This window comes from Crassostrea angulata, chromosome 6 (assembly GCF_025612915.1).
Source record: "Crassostrea angulata isolate pt1a10 chromosome 6, ASM2561291v2, whole genome shotgun sequence".
Lineage (NCBI taxonomy): Eukaryota > Metazoa > Mollusca > Bivalvia > Ostreida > Ostreidae > Magallana > Magallana angulata.
The window spans coordinates 26,123,776-26,143,075 of NC_069116.1; the positions used below are offsets into that span (position 1 = coordinate 26,123,776).

At 33.9% G+C, this 19,300-nt stretch overlaps 2 protein-coding genes across 2 annotated transcripts; both read right to left on the bottom strand.

The window, feature by feature from the left end:
• Window positions 1–9,452, bottom strand: LOC128187331 (uncharacterized). Its single transcript, XM_052857732.1, has 10 exons — window positions 9,405–9,452; window positions 6,644–6,662; window positions 5,173–5,315; window positions 4,811–4,897; window positions 3,561–4,302; window positions 3,250–3,456; window positions 2,425–2,578; window positions 2,057–2,195; window positions 949–1,145; window positions 1–203 (listed from the first exon to the last, which is right to left on the bottom strand). The coding sequence occupies exons 1-10, from the start codon at window positions 9,441–9,443 to the stop codon at window positions 26–28; spliced, it is 1,905 nt and encodes a 634-aa protein (XP_052713692.1). The 5' UTR covers window positions 9,444–9,452; the 3' UTR covers window positions 1–25.
• A 3,108-nt stretch (window positions 9,453–12,560) lies between these two features.
• On the bottom strand, window positions 12,561–19,259 carry LOC128187328 (craniofacial development protein 1-like). The gene is made up of 8 exons (XM_052857729.1): window positions 19,117–19,259; window positions 17,654–17,786; window positions 16,683–16,941; window positions 16,118–16,197; window positions 14,775–14,888; window positions 14,018–14,090; window positions 13,672–13,757; window positions 12,561–12,989 (listed from the first exon to the last, which is right to left on the bottom strand). Exons 1-8 carry the CDS (start codon window positions 19,169–19,171, stop codon window positions 12,896–12,898), a joined length of 894 nt encoding a protein of 297 aa, XP_052713689.1. The 5' UTR covers window positions 19,172–19,259; the 3' UTR covers window positions 12,561–12,895.
• Window positions 19,260–19,300: the final 41 nt, after the last annotated feature.

Consider the following 19,300-nt stretch of genomic DNA (forward strand, 5'->3'; position numbering starts at 1 on the left):
AAAACGTGATACATGTAATTGAAATTCACAGAAAATTTGCTCGCAGAGGCAAATTGGCTGCGGTTGTAAAGATCGAGACAGAACTGCAAGGGACAGGCTGGTATCCACTGGCAACCGATGACGTCATCACGGAGTGACTTGTGGACAGTCCGTCTTCAGCAAAGCACGAGTTGCATGTTGGGTCGGGGTTCATGTGACAGAACCTGCAATGTCACGGACAAGAAACTTTTACTTTAAATATTGAACAGTAAAAGGAATGAACTTTTTTAAAAGTTTTAAATGGACTTCAAAATATCTCCGAAAAATGCGGGACCCAATGAAATGATGCTGTATTATAATTAGTTCGTTCTCTATTCAAAAAATGTATTTTTCATATTAAATCGCCGAACACTGTTACAGTATTAAGTAAAAATCACGTTATTTCTGTGGAAACCTTTTCAATTTCAGAACTCTCGTCAGACTGGACTTAAAAAACGATGATAAAAAACATCGGAATTAATTTTCTTCCATTAATGGCCTGTTTTTCTCGGGGTTTTTTGTTTTGTTTTTGTTTTTGTCTCCAATAGTAATCATTCTACCATTTTTATATATAAAAGTATTCTATATAAATACTTTAAAAGTATAATGACAGAGTAAACAGTTTGATTTTTTGCCTTAAACTGGCCGAGTTTACAACCGCAAACAAACAAAAAACCGTATACAGTAAATGTCTATGTGATACTACACATGCGCAGATCTAGAAGGGCGTTGGGTTAAAATCCCCACTCCGTTCCCTAAAAAGTTGAAAAAAAATTAAATTCACTTTGTATTGTAAAGTAACCGAAAAAGGCCAAAAATTTATCTCGGACCCCCTGCCCCCCATGAAAATTTTCCGGTTCCGCGCATGCCAGCGATTATACAAAAGGGGAGACTGTTTTCCATCACCAACAACTTTGTTTGATTACCTACCACATAGACTGATACAAAGGAAGATTGTCATCATCAATACACGGCACATATCTCCACCTGTAGCAAAGCTTGCACTGAAACCAGGCGAACGAGTTATAAGTGCTGAAGGCGGCCATTTTCCCTCGCTTCCTTCGGGAACCACGTGGTTGTCGTTTTTCCGAGATGGTCGGTCCATACTTAATGATCGTTGGCAAGAACTGTTGTAATGGAAATCATATCAAAAAAATAATTATTATAAAATCATCATCATGTAGAATATTTTATAGAATATGTATTATCAATAATCAATTTAAATTTGTTTCCCCCATTTCCTTCAATATGAAACAAACAAAATGGTATATCTAAATGCTTTTATCTCTCCGAATGATAGTGTACTGAGTAAGCCATAAAGAGATTGAGATACTATAAAATGGGTGCTACAGCATGCAGGGGATTCAGACACAATTTGAGATCATTTGAAAAACATAACGGTATTTCTTTTATTACATTACGTATAAAATAGTTTACTTGTGCAATTCGAATTTTTTACCAAAATTTGAATGTTACAAGTCAAGTTATAATAGAAATACAGAGGTAAGAATTCATTGTTATGTAAATAAAGCTCGAGTCCTACATTTGTTTACAAATAATTTTAAGTAAGAATTTCCCATTTCTTTGACAAAATGATTCATGGAAGACAGAATTAACTGAATGTGTTGATAAATAATACTATCAACAGAAAATGTAACATTTGATTGAAACTTATAAAACACATATGTAAACAAAAACAAGACTCGAGCTTTGTTTACAAAACAAAGTATTTCAAACTCTGTATCTAGCATATAACTCAGATTTTCAACTTTTGACAAGGCATTAAAGATACCAATATCAACCATTCTAAACATAGAAAAACGGAAAATAAGATTCGAAATTTTGAGCTAAAAATCGTGTCCAAGTCCCTTTAAGAGAAATAGGAGAGAGGACAATTAAGCTATATGCAATTTAAGAAATGACATATCATGAAGATAAACAACATTGAATTAAGAAAAACGACATTGCATTAATAGAAACGCCATTAATGTAGCATAAAGAGAAATGGGCATAACGTAAAGAGAAATAACAGCTCTACCTTCTTTTTGAGTTTGTCGCGGGGTCTCAGGCGACTTGGCATCGGTTCTATGTGCTCCGTTTCCATTTGCTTCAAGGGAGCATACCGCCATTCTGGGTGTTTTGTTCTGAGTTCGGAGATATCTTTACGAAATTCCATTCTAAGATAATACATGTACATATCAAGATTTAACTTTGTGTTACATACGATAAAATACCAGGGTGCCAAAATAATGTTGTGTCGATTCCATCAAATTTTCATCAAATGAAGGCAAAATATAAATTGAAATGGTCGTCTACCAAACGACACTTGCATTTCAACACTAGAAACTGAAGAAGAATCTGTAAAAAATAATGTTTTAAGACCAAGACCTAACCATGACGACTTACTCATAGGGAATTTTTTCCTCGTGGCTCATCCGTCGCCACTTGGCGCCCAGCATCTTGGACACCTCTCGATTGTCCAGCTTGGGGTGCTGTTGGGCCAAACGTTTTCGATATTCCACAGAAAATCGTATGAAACCGTTCTTGGGCCTTCTCAACCCTGAGAAACCAATATGATATATGAGTATTACATTTACCTATTAACGTTTCCTTCCATATTTAAACCGTTTAAAAGATTTTTATTTTAGTATAGAGCAACATGTACAATAAAATTATTCATTTATATAAAAAAAATTCTGTGATAAAGATGATTGCTATTAATGATGTGTATAGAATTTTAAAATTATAGATAAATATTTGTTAAAACTCTATTTCCATTTCACCTCTGATTAAAATATATATAACTCTAAACTTAAGTCAACCAAGCTTAAATATCTAACCTTGTAACCACCTACCATGACACGAAACTATACACAATACAACGAACTGGAATAGATTTTTGTAAATTTTGTTCGAGCTACAGCATAAATTAAACAAATGCCGAAATGTGATAAGTGTGTATAGTATACAGGAACATTTTTACTTCTTTTATTTTCACCCAATTACGGTTATAAAAAATTGTGTTTAACAGTTTTCAATTAGCCCCGTTTGAAACTCGCCGACAAGGGCGAATACAGTATTTCCCTGTATGTGTTCACCATCTGCAAAATCTGCATAAACTTTACGTAACCTTATTCGCTATTTTCAAGGGATTTAAGGCCGAGGATTGAGCTAAATTAGCACGCCATACACTAGCGTTGTTTGTCAACCTTTGCGATCTCAGCAACAAACCTTTAGTCTGGCCTTTCTCTGTGTATTTTTTACCAGTAGTGTTGTATCTTTTTTCAGTAGTAGGGTCGGGCTCGGTTTGGTTAGGGGATACAAACACATCATCGTCGTCATCTCTCTCTGAAAAATCCCAGTTATCAAAATGTTTCATTGAGGAGACGAAAGATTGACCATGAGTCCACGGCAGTGCACTCTTTCTAATGGCATCGTCTAAAATAAAAAAAGTTGAGTTCAAGTTGTTCAAATGTTCTCCAAATATTTACTTTTTTCAGTCATTGCACATTGTAAACAAAAACAAATTCATAAAAGTAAACCTGCTTCATCATCCAGAAGGGAGGAGAGGACTGGGTATTTTTCAAGAGAGTTAAATTCATAGATGTTGCAGATTTCTGCAGGCAGGCAATCTCTAAGACCAGGGTCCATGATTCTGGTAAAATGGTCATTCTGACCTCGGTGACAGTAATCTACCCAGGGAAAGCTGTCCCGGCCCATGGACGTTGTATTTGCTACGCATTCGTTGTTTTCAGAGCAGGGGACTATATCTGAAAATGTATGGTCGTTTAAAACTCTGTAAGAGTTCCTTCTAGGTTTCTGAGAAGTGTTCGAAAAGGTATCTCTATTGTCTGGCGTCGCAGGATTCTTTTGGAAAAACAGTTCTGGTTGAGTTAGCTGCTGGTGATTTGGAGCTTTGTTTTGCCATACAGAGTTTGCATAGACACACGAGGCTTGTGAAATTGTAGCGGATCGGTGGTCCTCAAAGACCGAGGTTGACATTGATGGTACAAGAGGACATCGGTGGTCCTCAAAAATCGAACTCGACACTGGCGGCACCTGAGGACAACAGCTCTCTACGCTCGACTGGTTGCTCCATTCATCGCACTGACTGAGAATGTTAATGGTGCTGTTGGTTTGAACATGACGCAGGTGCTCCGAGCAGGATTTTGGGACGAACACTCCCGTCTGTGTTTTTGAAGTTGCACTTTCTTGTCCATTGTCATTTGCCAGTATTTGTCTTAGATGATTTATATATTTTGAGGCGCCTTTAACGATTATGTACTGCAATATAAACAGAAAACATATAGATGTCTTTTGAAAAGAAAGAGTACTTTAGAAAATTGTGTTAAGTATAATTATAATTTTGTCTGGACAATCTGCTACATAGAAAATTTATAAAAAGACCTGCTTAAGGTACCTTACCACAATTAGACATACTTTTCAAGACAATATATCATTCACAAGATGACGATTTAAATATTTTGTTAAATTGTTTTTTTTTTGTTTTTTTTTTGTTTTTTTTTTGTTAAATTGTTCGTATCAGTCTGGTTGCATATCGTCATAGCTCAGTGGTTAAAGAATCAGGCTTGTGAAGCGCAGATCAATAGTTCGAATCCGCTTTCTAGATGAACTTTGCAGAGGGTCTTATCATAGAAGAAAACTAGCGCATTCTATTTTTAAATCACTCATTTATCGAAACTTCCTCCTCTAGAGGGGGGGGGGGGGGGGGGGGACTGGTTATATACCCGTCGAGAAAAAAGAAGCATGTCTTTCAGGAAGACTACGGTACCTCGTCAACGGGGATGCCCAAGAATCTGGGGGGAACCATACAGGACAGTTGTTGTAAGAGGCTGTGGTATTCGCCTTCATAGCTGCACTACAAAATAGGAGATAAAACCAAAATTATCATAACGCAAAAAGACATTGGAGGAGAACTGGTATGTTGGCAATCCCTTAAAATGCTGCGCTTCTAACGTGTTAATTAATGTATTTATCGTTTTCTGTCGTGAACTCAAAAATATATCACGTATTTCAAGGAATTTTAAATAGTTTGGGAAAATATGACATTATATTAATGTATTTTTTGTTCATGGCTTAAATGAAAACTTAAAAAGTAGTTTGATTGTTTTATGGTAAGCAAATAAAACTGACCGTTGACAAGGTAGAGTTGCAGGAAATTGACTCGTTGAGGAAGCTGTCAGTACTCGGACACGCCCACTCTCCAGTCATGTGGGAGAGGATATCTTCAGATTTACAACTGTCGCTCCCATAGCTCTCAAAAGCAGTGCCATGACCTAAATAAACATCATGTCTAAACCTAATTTATGCTGTTTGGAAGTGTAGGTGTAAATGAACAAAATATACATGTGTTTTTGATTGTTCACAGTTTAGATTTATGATAGAACCAATTTAACAAGTCTTGTTGATTTCAAAGAGCAATGGCTGAGTGGCCTACAATGAAATAGACAGGCCTACATCGCATTGCTGTTTGACACAACTATCCAAAGTCCAAGCTCTTGTTTAAATGGTTCTAAATAGCAGGAAACAAAAATGATAAAAACAAGGTATACTACATGTAACAGTACATCAATTTTTTTTTTAAAAATGAGTAGAAATAACTATAAGTACATGTATATATTTTTTTAAAGCACTTGTTCAGTCTTTTAGTATGTCTATTTACTGTCTGTCCAACACCAACTTACTGCCCAGGTAGAATCTGCTTGCATGATACATGTACATGTAGTTTATTGTACAATTATACTCCAAGGTATTAGTAATGCCAAGTCAACGAGTTATTCTCAGCAAACTTTGAAAATGTTTGTAAACATTACAGTGTCCCAAGTTCCAATCCCCGTCACTTTATACATATAGACTTAAATACGTATAGATCAATGAAGAACTGTTACAGTTGAAATCGATGCCCCGATTAAAGAAAAGTCCCAAGATTTCCTGTTTGATATGTTTGCTTTTTATGCTCGTAAAAATTGACAAAGTCAAAGTAAAAAGAAAGATCTTATGAGAATTTATGATGAAAAAATCTGACATTCCTTATCAATTGAGATTTGTAAATTTCTCGAATAATTTTGAACATTTTTTTAACGTTAGCATCTAGGTACTTTCATGTTGTTTGCAATGCATTAATCCCCGTGGGTTTTTTTGTGTTCAACCAGAAACAACAGAGGAACATTTCAAACAAAGTTGGTTCATTGAGTTTTTTCATTAGACTAAATGCATGTAGCATGGACACAAAAGTATTTTGTTTATTTTTAATATCAAAACTTTAGAGTTGGGGAAATGGAGACTTTGTTCAGACTAAAACATTTTTTAGTATTTAGAAGACATGGAGCCTCTCCATTCCCTGACAACATCTTTGAATAAAAAACAATAAATAAAAAATAATTGTAGAAAAAATTTTCATTACCCGCGTTAGCGGGTTATGCTTTTTTTCTCTCGCAAAGTCGCCACCTTCATATCCCGCATGAATCACCAAAGAAAACATTTAAATGTTTTTATTTAAAATAACGTTACATGTAACAACAACGTTAAACTAAATGTTGTAAGACTTGAAAATCAAAAAAGAGTTGTTAACATAAACTTTTCTTAGAATAAAAGTATACTATACCAGAATTGGAATCTATGCACTATATATATATATATATATATATATAATAATGAACATGAAACATGATATAGTATGGAACGCCATGGCTGCCTTATGTTAGATGATTTTATTAAATGCTGTGGGTCTATTATTATATGCTGTGGTTCTATAATTATATGCTGTGGGTTCAATTATATGCTGTGGGTTCATAATTATATGCTGTGGGTCTATAATTATATGCTGTGGGTCTATTATTATATGCTGTGGGTTCATAATTATATGCTGTGGTTTTATAATTATATGCTGTGGTTCTATAATTATATGCTGTGGTTCTATTATTATATGCTGTGGTTCTATAATTATATGCTGTGGGTCTATTATTAAATGCTGTGGGTCTATTATTATATGCTGTGGGTTCAATTATATGCTGTGGGTTCATAATTATATGCTGTGGGTCTATAATTATATGCTGTGGGTCTATTATTATATGCTGTGGGTTCATAATTATATGCTGTGGGTTCATTATTATATGCTGTGGTTTCATTATTATATGCTGTGGTTTCATAATTATATGCTGTGGTTTCATAATTATATGCTGTGGTTTCATTATTATATGCTGTGGGTTCATTATTATATGCTGTGGGTTCATAATTATATGCTGTGGGTTCAATAAAAAATGATTTAAATACTGAGTATGCAAAATTGATTTCTTGTTTTATTTACTATTATCAACTATAATAATTTAAGCTTTACTAATAATAGTTGATGTTTAAGGTTTTTTAAAGGGAGTGTGCTATTAAAAATCAACTACAAGCTTGAGAATCTATACCGTCATTTGAGAGTACGTTACTGAAAGTCCAAGTAGCTCAAAAAATTCTATGTCTCGGCATCTCTCTTAGCGCAGCCGTAAGTGTTTGCTCACGAATTCTATCAGGACACATTTTTATGCGTCCGAATCGTATATTGGTTTTGTCCTGTTTGTCTGTCTGTTGTCAACTTTAACCTTCGCCATAACTTTTGAACCATAGGAGAAAGAGACTTCGTATTTGGTATGCATACTTCACTAATTAGGTGCTTTTGAATGACACCTAAAACAATGTGACCTTAACTGTGACCTATATGCTAAAAAATTGCTTTTTCGAAATTTGTTGCCGCCGGGCGCATAGTGTTTCACAAACGCATTTGATTTTAATTTGATAATTTGTTTGCCCCCTAAATGCACCGTTACTGTATTTCTTTTATGGATCCGCCATAATATTTTTATGAAGAGAGTGAGAAAATTCTGATCTTAAATTCATGTCATTTGATAAATTATGAGTAGTTCTTAAAAGGGAAAAAAGCCAAGTCAACCAAAATAAATACAAGATGTGTTTGTGAAAAACTATGTACCCCCAAATCTTCGATGACAGTGGCATAAAATACCGCAAAATCGAATCTGTGTTGGATTTCCGGGCATTGGGCGAGGCTGAATGCACATCTCTATTTCAGTTCCTCAAACAAATAACAGATAGCGTTTTCAACATTGCGTACATGTATAGAAAAGGTAACGCACCATAAAATTGTGTCCTGATAGAATTCGTGAGCAAACACGTACGGCTGCGCTAAGAGAGATGCCGAGACATAGAATTTTTCGAGCTACTTGGACTTTCAGTAACGTACTCTCAAATGACGGCATAGATTCTCAAGCTTGTACATGTACTTGATTTTTAATAGTAAACTCCCTTTAAAGAATCTTAAACATCAACGATTAATAGTAAAGCTTAAATTATTTTAGTTGATAATAGTAAATAAAACAAGAAATCAATTTTGCATACTCAGTATTTTAATCATTTTTTATTGTAGTAAAAAAAATAAAAGATTTAAAATACAAACACATTTTCTGCTTTGTCTGAAAGTATGCTATTGATAAATTGAAACAAGATGTGTTTGTGAAACACTATGCGCCCGGCGACAACAAAGTTCTGAAAAGCATATGGGTCTCAGTCAAGGTCACACGACCATTGGTATCATCTGAAAGTGCTTGTAAATGTAAACTCCAAAACGAGAAATCCGGATTCTAATAGCTAGTTTCGAATAAACCTACAGCATATATAAGTATGAACCCACAGCATATAATAATGAACCACAGCATAAAATTATGAACCCACAGCATATAATTATGAACCCACAGCATATAGTTATGAAACCACAGCATATAATTATGAACCCACAGCATATAATAATGAAACCACAGCATATAATAATGAAACCACAGCATATAATTATGAACCCACAGCATATAATAATAGACCCACAGCATATAATTATAGAACCACAGCATATAATTATGAACCCACAGCATATTATTGAACCCACAGCATATAATTATGAACCCACAGCATATAATAATAGACCCACAGCGTATAATTATATAACCACAGCATATAATAATAGAACCACAGCATATAATTATAGAACCACAGCATATAATTATAAAACCACAGCATATAATAATAGACCCACAGCATATAATTATAGAACCACAGCATATAATAATAGACCCACAGCATATAATAATAGACCCACAGCATATAATTATAGACCCACAGCATATAATTATAGACCCACAGCATATAATTATAGAACCACAGCATATAATAATGGACCCACAGCATATAATGAAATCATCTAACATAAGGCAGCCATGGCGTTCCATAATATAGGGTTAAAATAAATAATGTTGTTCAGTTTGTAATGATTTAAATAGATCATTTTATAAAATGCGAATTTAAAGAAAACATACCAGGTCTTGAATGCTGCACGATCTGTCGGTAAAGCTCATGGCAAAAAATATGTTTTGACCTTCAGTGGCATTGATGCATTCAGACTTCAGTCCAAAAAAAAACTAATATTAAATGCAAATAATGATATATATTAACTAATTGTATGTAAAGATGCTTATTTCAGACATATGCAGGCACAGTTATTTTTCCCGTCTGTTTGTAGGAGGTTATATTAATATTGAGGCAGGGAGCTTCTAGTGTTTTTGACCTCCGCAAATTCGACTTTGTGTAAAAAAAAAAGTGTGGTTAAGGCATATATACAGAGATACAGAAAATGCAACTTACCTCTTAAATTCCTAAATAAGAACTGATGACAATCGGTACTTTCTAATTTTCCCACGTAAAAACTTAGATATGCATGCCACACGTGTATGTTGCCCTTGTTGACATCGTGGGAAATTGACACATGCGCTGTACCTCAACAAGATAGAAGGGGAACTAATGAAGTACATGTAAATTATGTAAATCGATTCACTCCCCTTAATTCATATACTGGTATTTAAGGCACATTGTAATGGGGGAGGGGGGTTCTGCCCGATCCGACCACCAATAGCAATATACATGTATCTATTTCTCATGTTTTTATAGAAAAAAATAAGGCAATTGTCTTCTTCTTTATGAATTTCATGCAAAAAAGAAAAGAACACATTAAAAAAAAAAAAAAATCTAAATGAGTAAAAAATTTTTAACCTTAACCTAATATCCCCTTCGAGAAGAAATTCAAGGTTTTCCACAGTTAGTGTTTCCTTTTCCCCGGGTTCGTTTTTTTTGTTTTTTATTTTGTTTTTGTTTTGTTTTGTTTTGTTTTGTTTTTTTTGTTTTTTTTTTGGGGGGGGGGGGTCGTTTTCTATCTGTTTTTGTAGGGAGGAGGGAGCTTTGTGCTTTTTAAAAAATACTATTTGGGTGTGTATGCCTCCTACCATTTTTGATTTGCTGCTTTAATGAGTATGTCATGATTGAATGAATACGACTAATTGACCTGTGACAGAATATTGATCGAGAAGAAGATACATGTATATAAGAAAGATAAAAATGGTACAGTAAGTGCTATACTCTGTACTCTGTCTCAAGTTTCTGCTTCCACCACTTTTTGCTTAATATTTCGATAATCATAAATACAGTCATGTACATTTGTGCCAAAATTATGTATATCCACTGCAATAGAAAAGGACAGATTTTTTGTTTTAAAATGCCCCCTTTACCGCTTTAGGTTTTGATACACAACCAAAATTAGAAAGTCTACGGGGATTTTGCATTGCAAACGACATGAAAAGTACCCGGATTACAACGTTGAAAATTTGCGCAAGGTGCCCCGAGTATATCGGAATGGAGAAAAGATAAAAACATTTCCCGTTACACATCTCCATAAGAAAGATTTTGCTCATGTTTCTCCGGGTAAAAATGAATCAAGTGTCGATAAAGAAATATTCAATTTCCCTCTCGTTTCAATTTCAATTTGTACTTCTTTGCAAAGTATGTGTACTGTCTATTCTCGTTAAAATTCGACACCAATTAATGGAAACAGTAACCTAGAAGAGGTCATAGTCGATGTTTAGTGAAAAGCAAGCAATGTATTTTGAATATGTTTTAATCTGACATTCCCTTCGTAAGGCATCGAGTTCTTACCCTTACAAAAAGTAAATCCCGTTTTTTATAATTTTTGCGACCCCCGCGCAGCTACATCTTCGCTAGCCAAGGGTTTTCGGTCCACTTTGCTTCCCATTTATGGAGACCACAGTGGCTTCCCATTTATGGAGACCAAAGTGGACCGAAAACCCTTGGCTAGCGAAGATAGCACAGCTAAAGTTACAAAAAAACCAAAACTTTACGAAAATACGCTTTTTCCAAATGCGAGTTTAGAAGATGGTGGGGTGGGTGAGTGGGCGAGTGGGCGCAACGATTTTAAATCATTGTTAGGTTTTGGGCTCGTTGATTCTACAGAATTTACTGTGGAATGTAACTCAAGCATCAATCAATAAAGTCTCTGAAAAATACGTCTAATGATGATAATAAATTGTCATTTTAGAATATAATTTAATCATAATATAATCAACTGAAAATGAAGAAAGAATGAAAATTTCACCATGTTCAAAAGTACGCGTGTATGTTGGTACCTCAAACCGTTTCTGATCCGCGCCTCTCGGAAACAAAATGATGTCAGAATTCATTGACTTTAGGGATTGCTTTTATTCTAACAAACACGTGTATATGTACTTTACGAGTAGCTTTAAGTCAACTTTTTCAGGCTTTCTGTAACAATACGAACTTTTAAAACCACACAAAATTTAACAAAAATTAAATGAATCTTTGAATTCAGTTGGAACTTCAGCCAACAGGAAAAATGGTTAAACAAACCCACGGATAATGCTGATTTTATGGTGGCATAGATCTGCCACCATTTGTCAGATGATTATGTCGACTTGCCAGACATAGAGATGTCTTTTTCTCGTTTTACAACAAGACTGTCTGCATGGTCCTTCGTCTTTTTCAAGAATGTTAAAACAGTCGTTTTAAATTGTTTCAATTTTCCTTTCAATTTCTGGTTGATAATGACGTGAACAAGTATCGGATAAAATTGGATAAATATATCAATATCAAGAGTAAGCACTCATTTTGGAAAACAAATCATACTACAGATTCTCCTTGTCAATGCAATTTTTTTTTATTTCAAGTAAATGTATTGGTAAAGTAAAAGATGGCAAAGATAGTAAACATAACGAAAATATAAAAATGCGATAGAAACATCAGGTTTTTGATTGATCTATGGGTTTTTTTTGTTTTGAAAATGACCCTTACTTTGGACATCCTAAAAACTTACTGAGAAAATGGAAGAGATGACCTGTAGTACTATATAGTCCGTTTCGGGTTTTTTGGTTGTTTTTTTTTTTTGGGGGGGGGGGGGGGTTAGGTGGAGGTTACAATACTATATGACATCTTGCCACTGGTTATGAACTTTTTTATCTCTAGTCAAAACAGGCACTTTAAATTTTAAGCAAAGGGATAGTACTTAAAAATTGTTTCTGGCCTTACATTTTTGATACATCTATAGAGAACCCACAATTTTAAAAATACGGGGTGAAAATTAGATACGAATTGTATTAAAGAATCACAATCACTTCAGCATATGAATTTTATTCACAATATATACCAAATGTATGACTTTCCAGTTAAAATTTCAAAAATGATGGCAGGTCACAGCACCTGGCATGAAATGCTTTTATTTTCATAATTCTACATGTATCCAAAAACAACAATTACAACCAATGACAAAAGCATATGGATGGAGCTTTTAAATTAATGTATGTATGAAAATAAAACTGTGCTCAAATCCTGTTGAGCTGTATGTAAAGTAAAAGTCACTGAAAATGGTCCAACTTCTATCTTCTTTTCTAGGTATTCATCATTGTTTGTGATTTTTGATTTTTTTCTATCACTTTTATCACTATATGTGTCACCTTTTGCTATTCAATCCAAGTCGTATATTTTTCTCAATTTCAAATTGTCTTTGGTCTGCTCTGCTCAGAAAATTCAACCTCTCAATGTATCTGAAAAATGCAACATGATGTGCCGATTTAATTATATTATCAAATTTAATTCAATGAAAATTAGTGTGTTAGCTCTTTAAAAGTATTACACAAAATGTTAAATTAACAACTCAATTTTTCTATTTTAACAGGCAGTCATAATTTAACCCCCTTTTCCCATGGTTTATTTAGAAGTACATGTATCAGTATTTCAACAAGTTAATCTTTCCTTACCCAATATTGTACACAGAATGATGTTAATCTTGCCCTTTTCTTACTAATCCTTTATACATAATCATTAATAACAATCTTAGACCTCGCTTCCATTGGCTACTATTTACACAAAATGATGATCTTTCCCTTTATACTGCTTCAGTGTTAAACACAGTCTTCATCTTACCTTTTAATTTATATACAGTTGAACTTAGATATCTCGAACACTGATATCTCGAATACAATGGATATGTTGGTGTGAATTGTAAGTCCAAACCACTTATTTTTTTTAAGTATTTTACCTTAGATATCTCGAATACTTGGATTTCTTGAAGTTTTTAACAGTCCCATGTTGTTCCACATAACAAAGTTTGACAGTAGTTTCAAGCATGATGATAATCTTACCCTTTCCATGTCACCTCCAAATTTTTACACACAGTGATAGTATCCTACTAATACATTTCCAAAGTTAAATACATGATATTCTTACCCTTCCTTTCCTCTGTTGTGGATTTGCAGTTCCTCAGAGATTCCTTTCTCCTGCTTAAATGTCTCCCAGTCTAGTTTGGATTTATCCTAATCAACAAAAAATCACAAGTAGATACATTTACTACAGTATTCAAGATATTGAAAACATTAAATATCTTTTTTAAAGTGGCACATGTAAACCATCTGTCTTGTCCAAGACAGAGTGAGTATTTGGTCAAGATTAATGAGTGAATTGTGTATTTTGGTTTTTATATTGATAGTGTTGAACAAGATGTTGAACATATTTTAAACTGAAAATAAACCTGCTTAGCAGAGCTTTTATTTATACAATACAATGTAAAACATACCAGAGTACTGATTTTGTCTTTTTTCCCAATTTTACTCAATATACTTCCAAGTCCTCCCCCTGATTTTCTTCCACTGCAATTAAAATATTACATCCATTAATTTTACATAGTGGAAAAAAAAACGGGCCACTTCCTGAGCATCTAAAGAAAGACAACTCTTCTCGGCGAGAAAAAACTACCACAGATGGTAAATTTGAGGTGTTGTACAATCAGATTTGCTGCTTCAGAATACCTGATGCAGAACTGTAGCTTTATGGGAAATTGTTAACGAGGCACCAGTTCATATATGCAAAAACTTGAATTTGCGACACACACAACAAGAAATCTGTGAGCCAATGCTGACTTTAGTGATACCTCTGCCCTGATGTGAATGCCAAATAAGCAAAGTCAACATTTAACAGAAAGTTGAAATCAAATTTGTGAATTAAACTATATGGCATGCCTAAACAAAGATCAAACATCTGTGAATAATAGTTGCTGAGAAATCTTTGATGAAAATTTAGGCTAAAAGTAAACAAAGTCATCATTTAACAGGAAGTTGACATACGAATGGTACAAAAATGAATTCCAATATATGGCATGCCTTTACAATGAGTGTGTTCAAATTTCAAGCAACTGCAATTAATAGTTACTAGGAAATCTTTGACGATAATTTGTTTAAAAATTTTGGCTAAAAATAAACAACTTAATAAACTTGTGCTATGGCAGTAATTGTGTGCTTGGAGTGTGCTTTGATAAACTTTGAAAAAACACTTACAACATTGCTGGACCGGGTGTATCAGGATTTTTAACTGGGTCTTTCTTCTCCTCTGCCAATTTTTTCATTTCTTTTTTCCCTTCTTCTGAGTTCAAATCAACATCTTTTGTAATTCTACAGAAATCAAATACTAGTATAAACACTTAGGACTAAACCAAATACTTACATGTACCTATCCCTTTATACATCATTTTTTTCTGACAATATCTCTCTATGGTGTAAATACAGGTAACTCATTAGGGCATGAACAAGTTTAAAGGATAAAACTTTTATCTTATACCATATATGGAAAACAAAAAGTCTTGATATTCAAAAGGAACAGATATTTAACAAAATGTAATTTCTGAGTCTGTATACTGCAAGTAATATTTACCGATACCATTTTTATATGCAGATATCTTGTTGAGGGCAATTCCAAAACAATTAATTTATGTGAGCAAGTAGTCATTTCATCTTTTCTCTTTAAATTAGTACATACAGTTAAAATATATTACTGCCAAAAAAATCATACAAAATCAGGGGTTGTTTAAAAATTTCAGGAACATTTATTGAATGTATCATGATATTGTTTACACATGTATCAATTGCTGTTGCTTACATAAAAAGATCTCTATGATATTCTAAAACAAATTTTATGAAGTAGAAGAAGAGGAATGACCATAACTAGGCTCAAACCCAAATCCCTTCAGTTTAAAAACCAACACTGACCTGACGGTGGCCTAAAAAAAAAGTTTGTGTTTAGGGTAACAAGACCTAACCTACAAAAATGCCCGAATCCTACCATTTTTAGGTGTCTGTTTTTATCCGATTGTGAATTTTATATTAATTCTATTAAAAAATATGTTTTAAATATGACACAAACAAACATTCTTTGGATTCATGCAGAAAAAAATATGATAAAATAAAAAAAATTCCCTACCTACATAACCTAATTTTTTCATCAGTGTTACCCTAAACACGCAATTTTTTATTATAGGCCTGAGCTAAAGGGTTAAATCACTACCTAGTGCTAGTAGGAGCTTGGCAGTAGTGAGTACTGAGCCTGTGATATACAGTGTAACTAATACACACTATTACACTCTTCCCCCTTTTCTTTTGAGATTTCTATCCCTATTTCATACAAGACTCTCTTAACCACTCCATGTGGGTAATTTTGTTGGGCGCCAATGAACATGTAACAGAAAATGAGGAATGACCACAACTAGACTCAAACCCTGAATCCTTCAGTTCAGATTCTACCAACTGAGCTATAGGGTTAACCCAGGTATTAGCTAGTGCTAGTAGGAGCGTAGCAGTACTGAGCCTACTGCATGTATATATCTAATACACACTGTCACACTTACTTCACTGTCTCTCCTGCAAAGTCAAATTCTTTGGTTATTGTCACTTTTTTGGAAGTGGGCACATCTGGACTTTTTATTGGCTGAAAAACAAAATGAAATATATTGTAAACATTATATTCAATGTATTATTAATAAACATCTTATGCCATACTATTTTCTATTTTATGCCATATTACTTACTTAAACAACACATATACTACATGTACATGTACCGGTATATTCCAGTATGTAACAAAGTAAATGTAACTTCATTATAGATAAAAACAGTCTCATTTAGTCTGTCTGGTTACTTTATCCTTGGTATTGGTAAGCATAAGTTACACTTGTTTACACAAAACTCATGTTGACCATTTTGAATGCTCAGTTTTTCAAGGTCTTATGAGTATTAATGCTACTTTCTACCTTTTTTTTTTTAAAATAAAACTTTTATTTTTTATCAATGTGCCATGTGTTGATATTCTGGCTCATTGTCAGAAACCCACAGCTATTCTTGCTTCCTCAGAGAGAAGGGAGAGAGAGAGAGAGAGAGAGAGAGAGAGAGAGAGAGATGTATGTGTACCGGTACCTTGGATAAACTGGCAAGAGAACTCCCACTTGGAGTGGTAACAGAACTTCCACTTGGAGTGGCTGGTTTTGATTTGGGTCTGCTTCCTACATCTGACAAAAAACTTGACCATAAGTCATCTGCCTTCTTTTTCTCCTGTTCTTCTTTTTTAGCCACCTGTTCCTGTTTGATTTCTTCAGTCAACACTTTATTGTATTCATCTGCAGATTCTTTTAGGTCTTCAGATTCACCATCAAGCTTAATACCACCTTTTCGCTTTCTATAAACAAATGGTATTTTTATTAGTACATATTATTCTTCTATAATCCGTGAAAACTAGGTACCGGTAATAAAATCTGGCACATATATAGATACTGTATACAGGGAAATATTCGCCCATGTTTTATTTTCGCCCCTTTCTCCCTTGTTGTCAGTGGGCGAATTTAAGACAGGGCGAATTCCAATGTCAAAGTTCTCTCTTTAGTACAGAAGTGTGTCTGGGCAAATTTAAGACGGGGCGAAACTGTTTGTAAGTGTAGAAGGGCAAAAATAACATGGGGCAAAAATAACCCTGTTTACAGTAGATAAAAGTTACACTTCTGTAAACATTGATAAATTATGATTTTAATGTTCAATTCAATGCTAGTAAATCAATTAATGAGCCTTACATCAATGTGGTGCAACAACAAAAGCATACACAAATATTATGTTTCCATTTATAGCAATTATGGATTAATATTTTTTTAATTTTGACACACATTTGTGAAGCTAAGGAAACATAATTTTGCACAGTTACAGTATATTTGACTGCAAATTTTGACACTTCGGGACAATAATGTTCTTTTGAAGTATAAATGAATGTTGTCTAAAAATTGGAATATGACCCATAAAAACTGTTTATTATTTTTCCAAAAAACCACCTTACCTTATAGAGCATTTAATACTCTAATTATTAAATGGCTTGGAGTTATAGAGTTTTGAGATGGCTGTACCTTGCAGCAAATTCTTTTTGGGTTTTTCGTTTCCTTTTTCCTGCTTTTGTATTCTCTGTGTCTGCCTCCTTATGAAGTGCATCAAGATCTTCCTCGTCCCCTGAATTTTCCTCCTCACTCACCACTTCTCCCTCTATATAATGTATTTATACAGTAAATAGCAAATCAAATTACCCAAAGATCTACACAGATACATTGGTGTCTCTGTAACCACATCCAGTACAATCTCTTGCTATTCAAAATACTGGTACCGGTAGTTTAATTTAGTTACTTTGTCACTGAATACACTTTTTAAAATGTGTAAATTTTTTTTAGCATGTACGTGATTAAAAAGTTGAAATTAAAGTAGTGATAGTTTTCATCCCTGAACTGTTCTGGAAATAATGTATGTACAGTGAATTAAAGATCACTTTAATATCAAATTTCCTTCAGAGACATTGAAGTTAAAGTCTTAAAGTTTGGGGGGAATTGATTCATTGACCACACAGTTACTTCTTGAATGAAATATAAAGAGGCAACTCTGGATCATGAGATAATTGATTGGTAACAATCAAGCACAATGTGAAGAAATTATACTTAATATTTATGTCTCAATGTACACAAGGTGGAGTACAGTCACCCAAACAACATGAACAAAGTGTAATGTATACGTAGAGCAGGCGGAATGCCCACAAGTTGGCTTGAACACAATCCCTTCAGTTTAAAATTCAATTCAAGTTCTACTGACTGATTGCTAGTGCCTGTAGGAGCTTGCCAGTACTGTACCTTTTAATATATACACACTATCACAAATGGAATGTGTTCAAAAGCAATGTTTATATTATCTTTAATTTGAATTGCTTGGTAAACAATCATAAATGCAAATATCACTTTGTCATGAATCTCAAATTTTTAAAATTCTATATCTAATTCTAAGAAAACATTTTTTTTAGTTGAAAACTATAATGGCAAACAACCAATTCCAACCAAAAAAAATTTCTCGTGGACCATTTCTTGTTATTGCCTTGTAACATTATTTTTCGTATATAATTTTATAAGCTACTAAAATGACGTAACACAAAACTGGCGAAAAATGGTCCTTGACGAGAATTGGTTGTATACAAGTAAACTCCAGGTCTGAGAAAATTTGGTTGGACGACCTGCAGGTCTGTAGCTCCCAATCTAAAAAAAAATTTGGATGGAAAACCTGGAAGCTTATACATATCATCAGCTTCATCGAGCTATTCTGTCCAATCAAGTGACTGTACTGGACCTGGTAACTTTATTTGCACCAACACAACATATGTGTCATACTCTTTTATAAACACACACACACACTCTCTCTCTCTCTCTCTCTCTCTCTCTCTCTCTCTCTCTCTCAACATGCCTTGTTATGCCATGTAAAAATGAACAAATAAAACCATTATAAGATACAAAATGTCATGTAAAATATTTTACACAGTGTATGACCATGAAATTTTCACCTGAAGGTACATAATCCTCATCGTCGCTAGAACTGTAATCTTCTTCGTCAGACATTGTTTCGATTTTAGGATTAATGAAAATTCACAAGCCACAAACCGGAACTAGCAGTTTTCCACGATTTTGCTAATTGACGCAACACTCATCATTTAAAAAAAAAATGTTTTACTAATGATTCTGATCAAA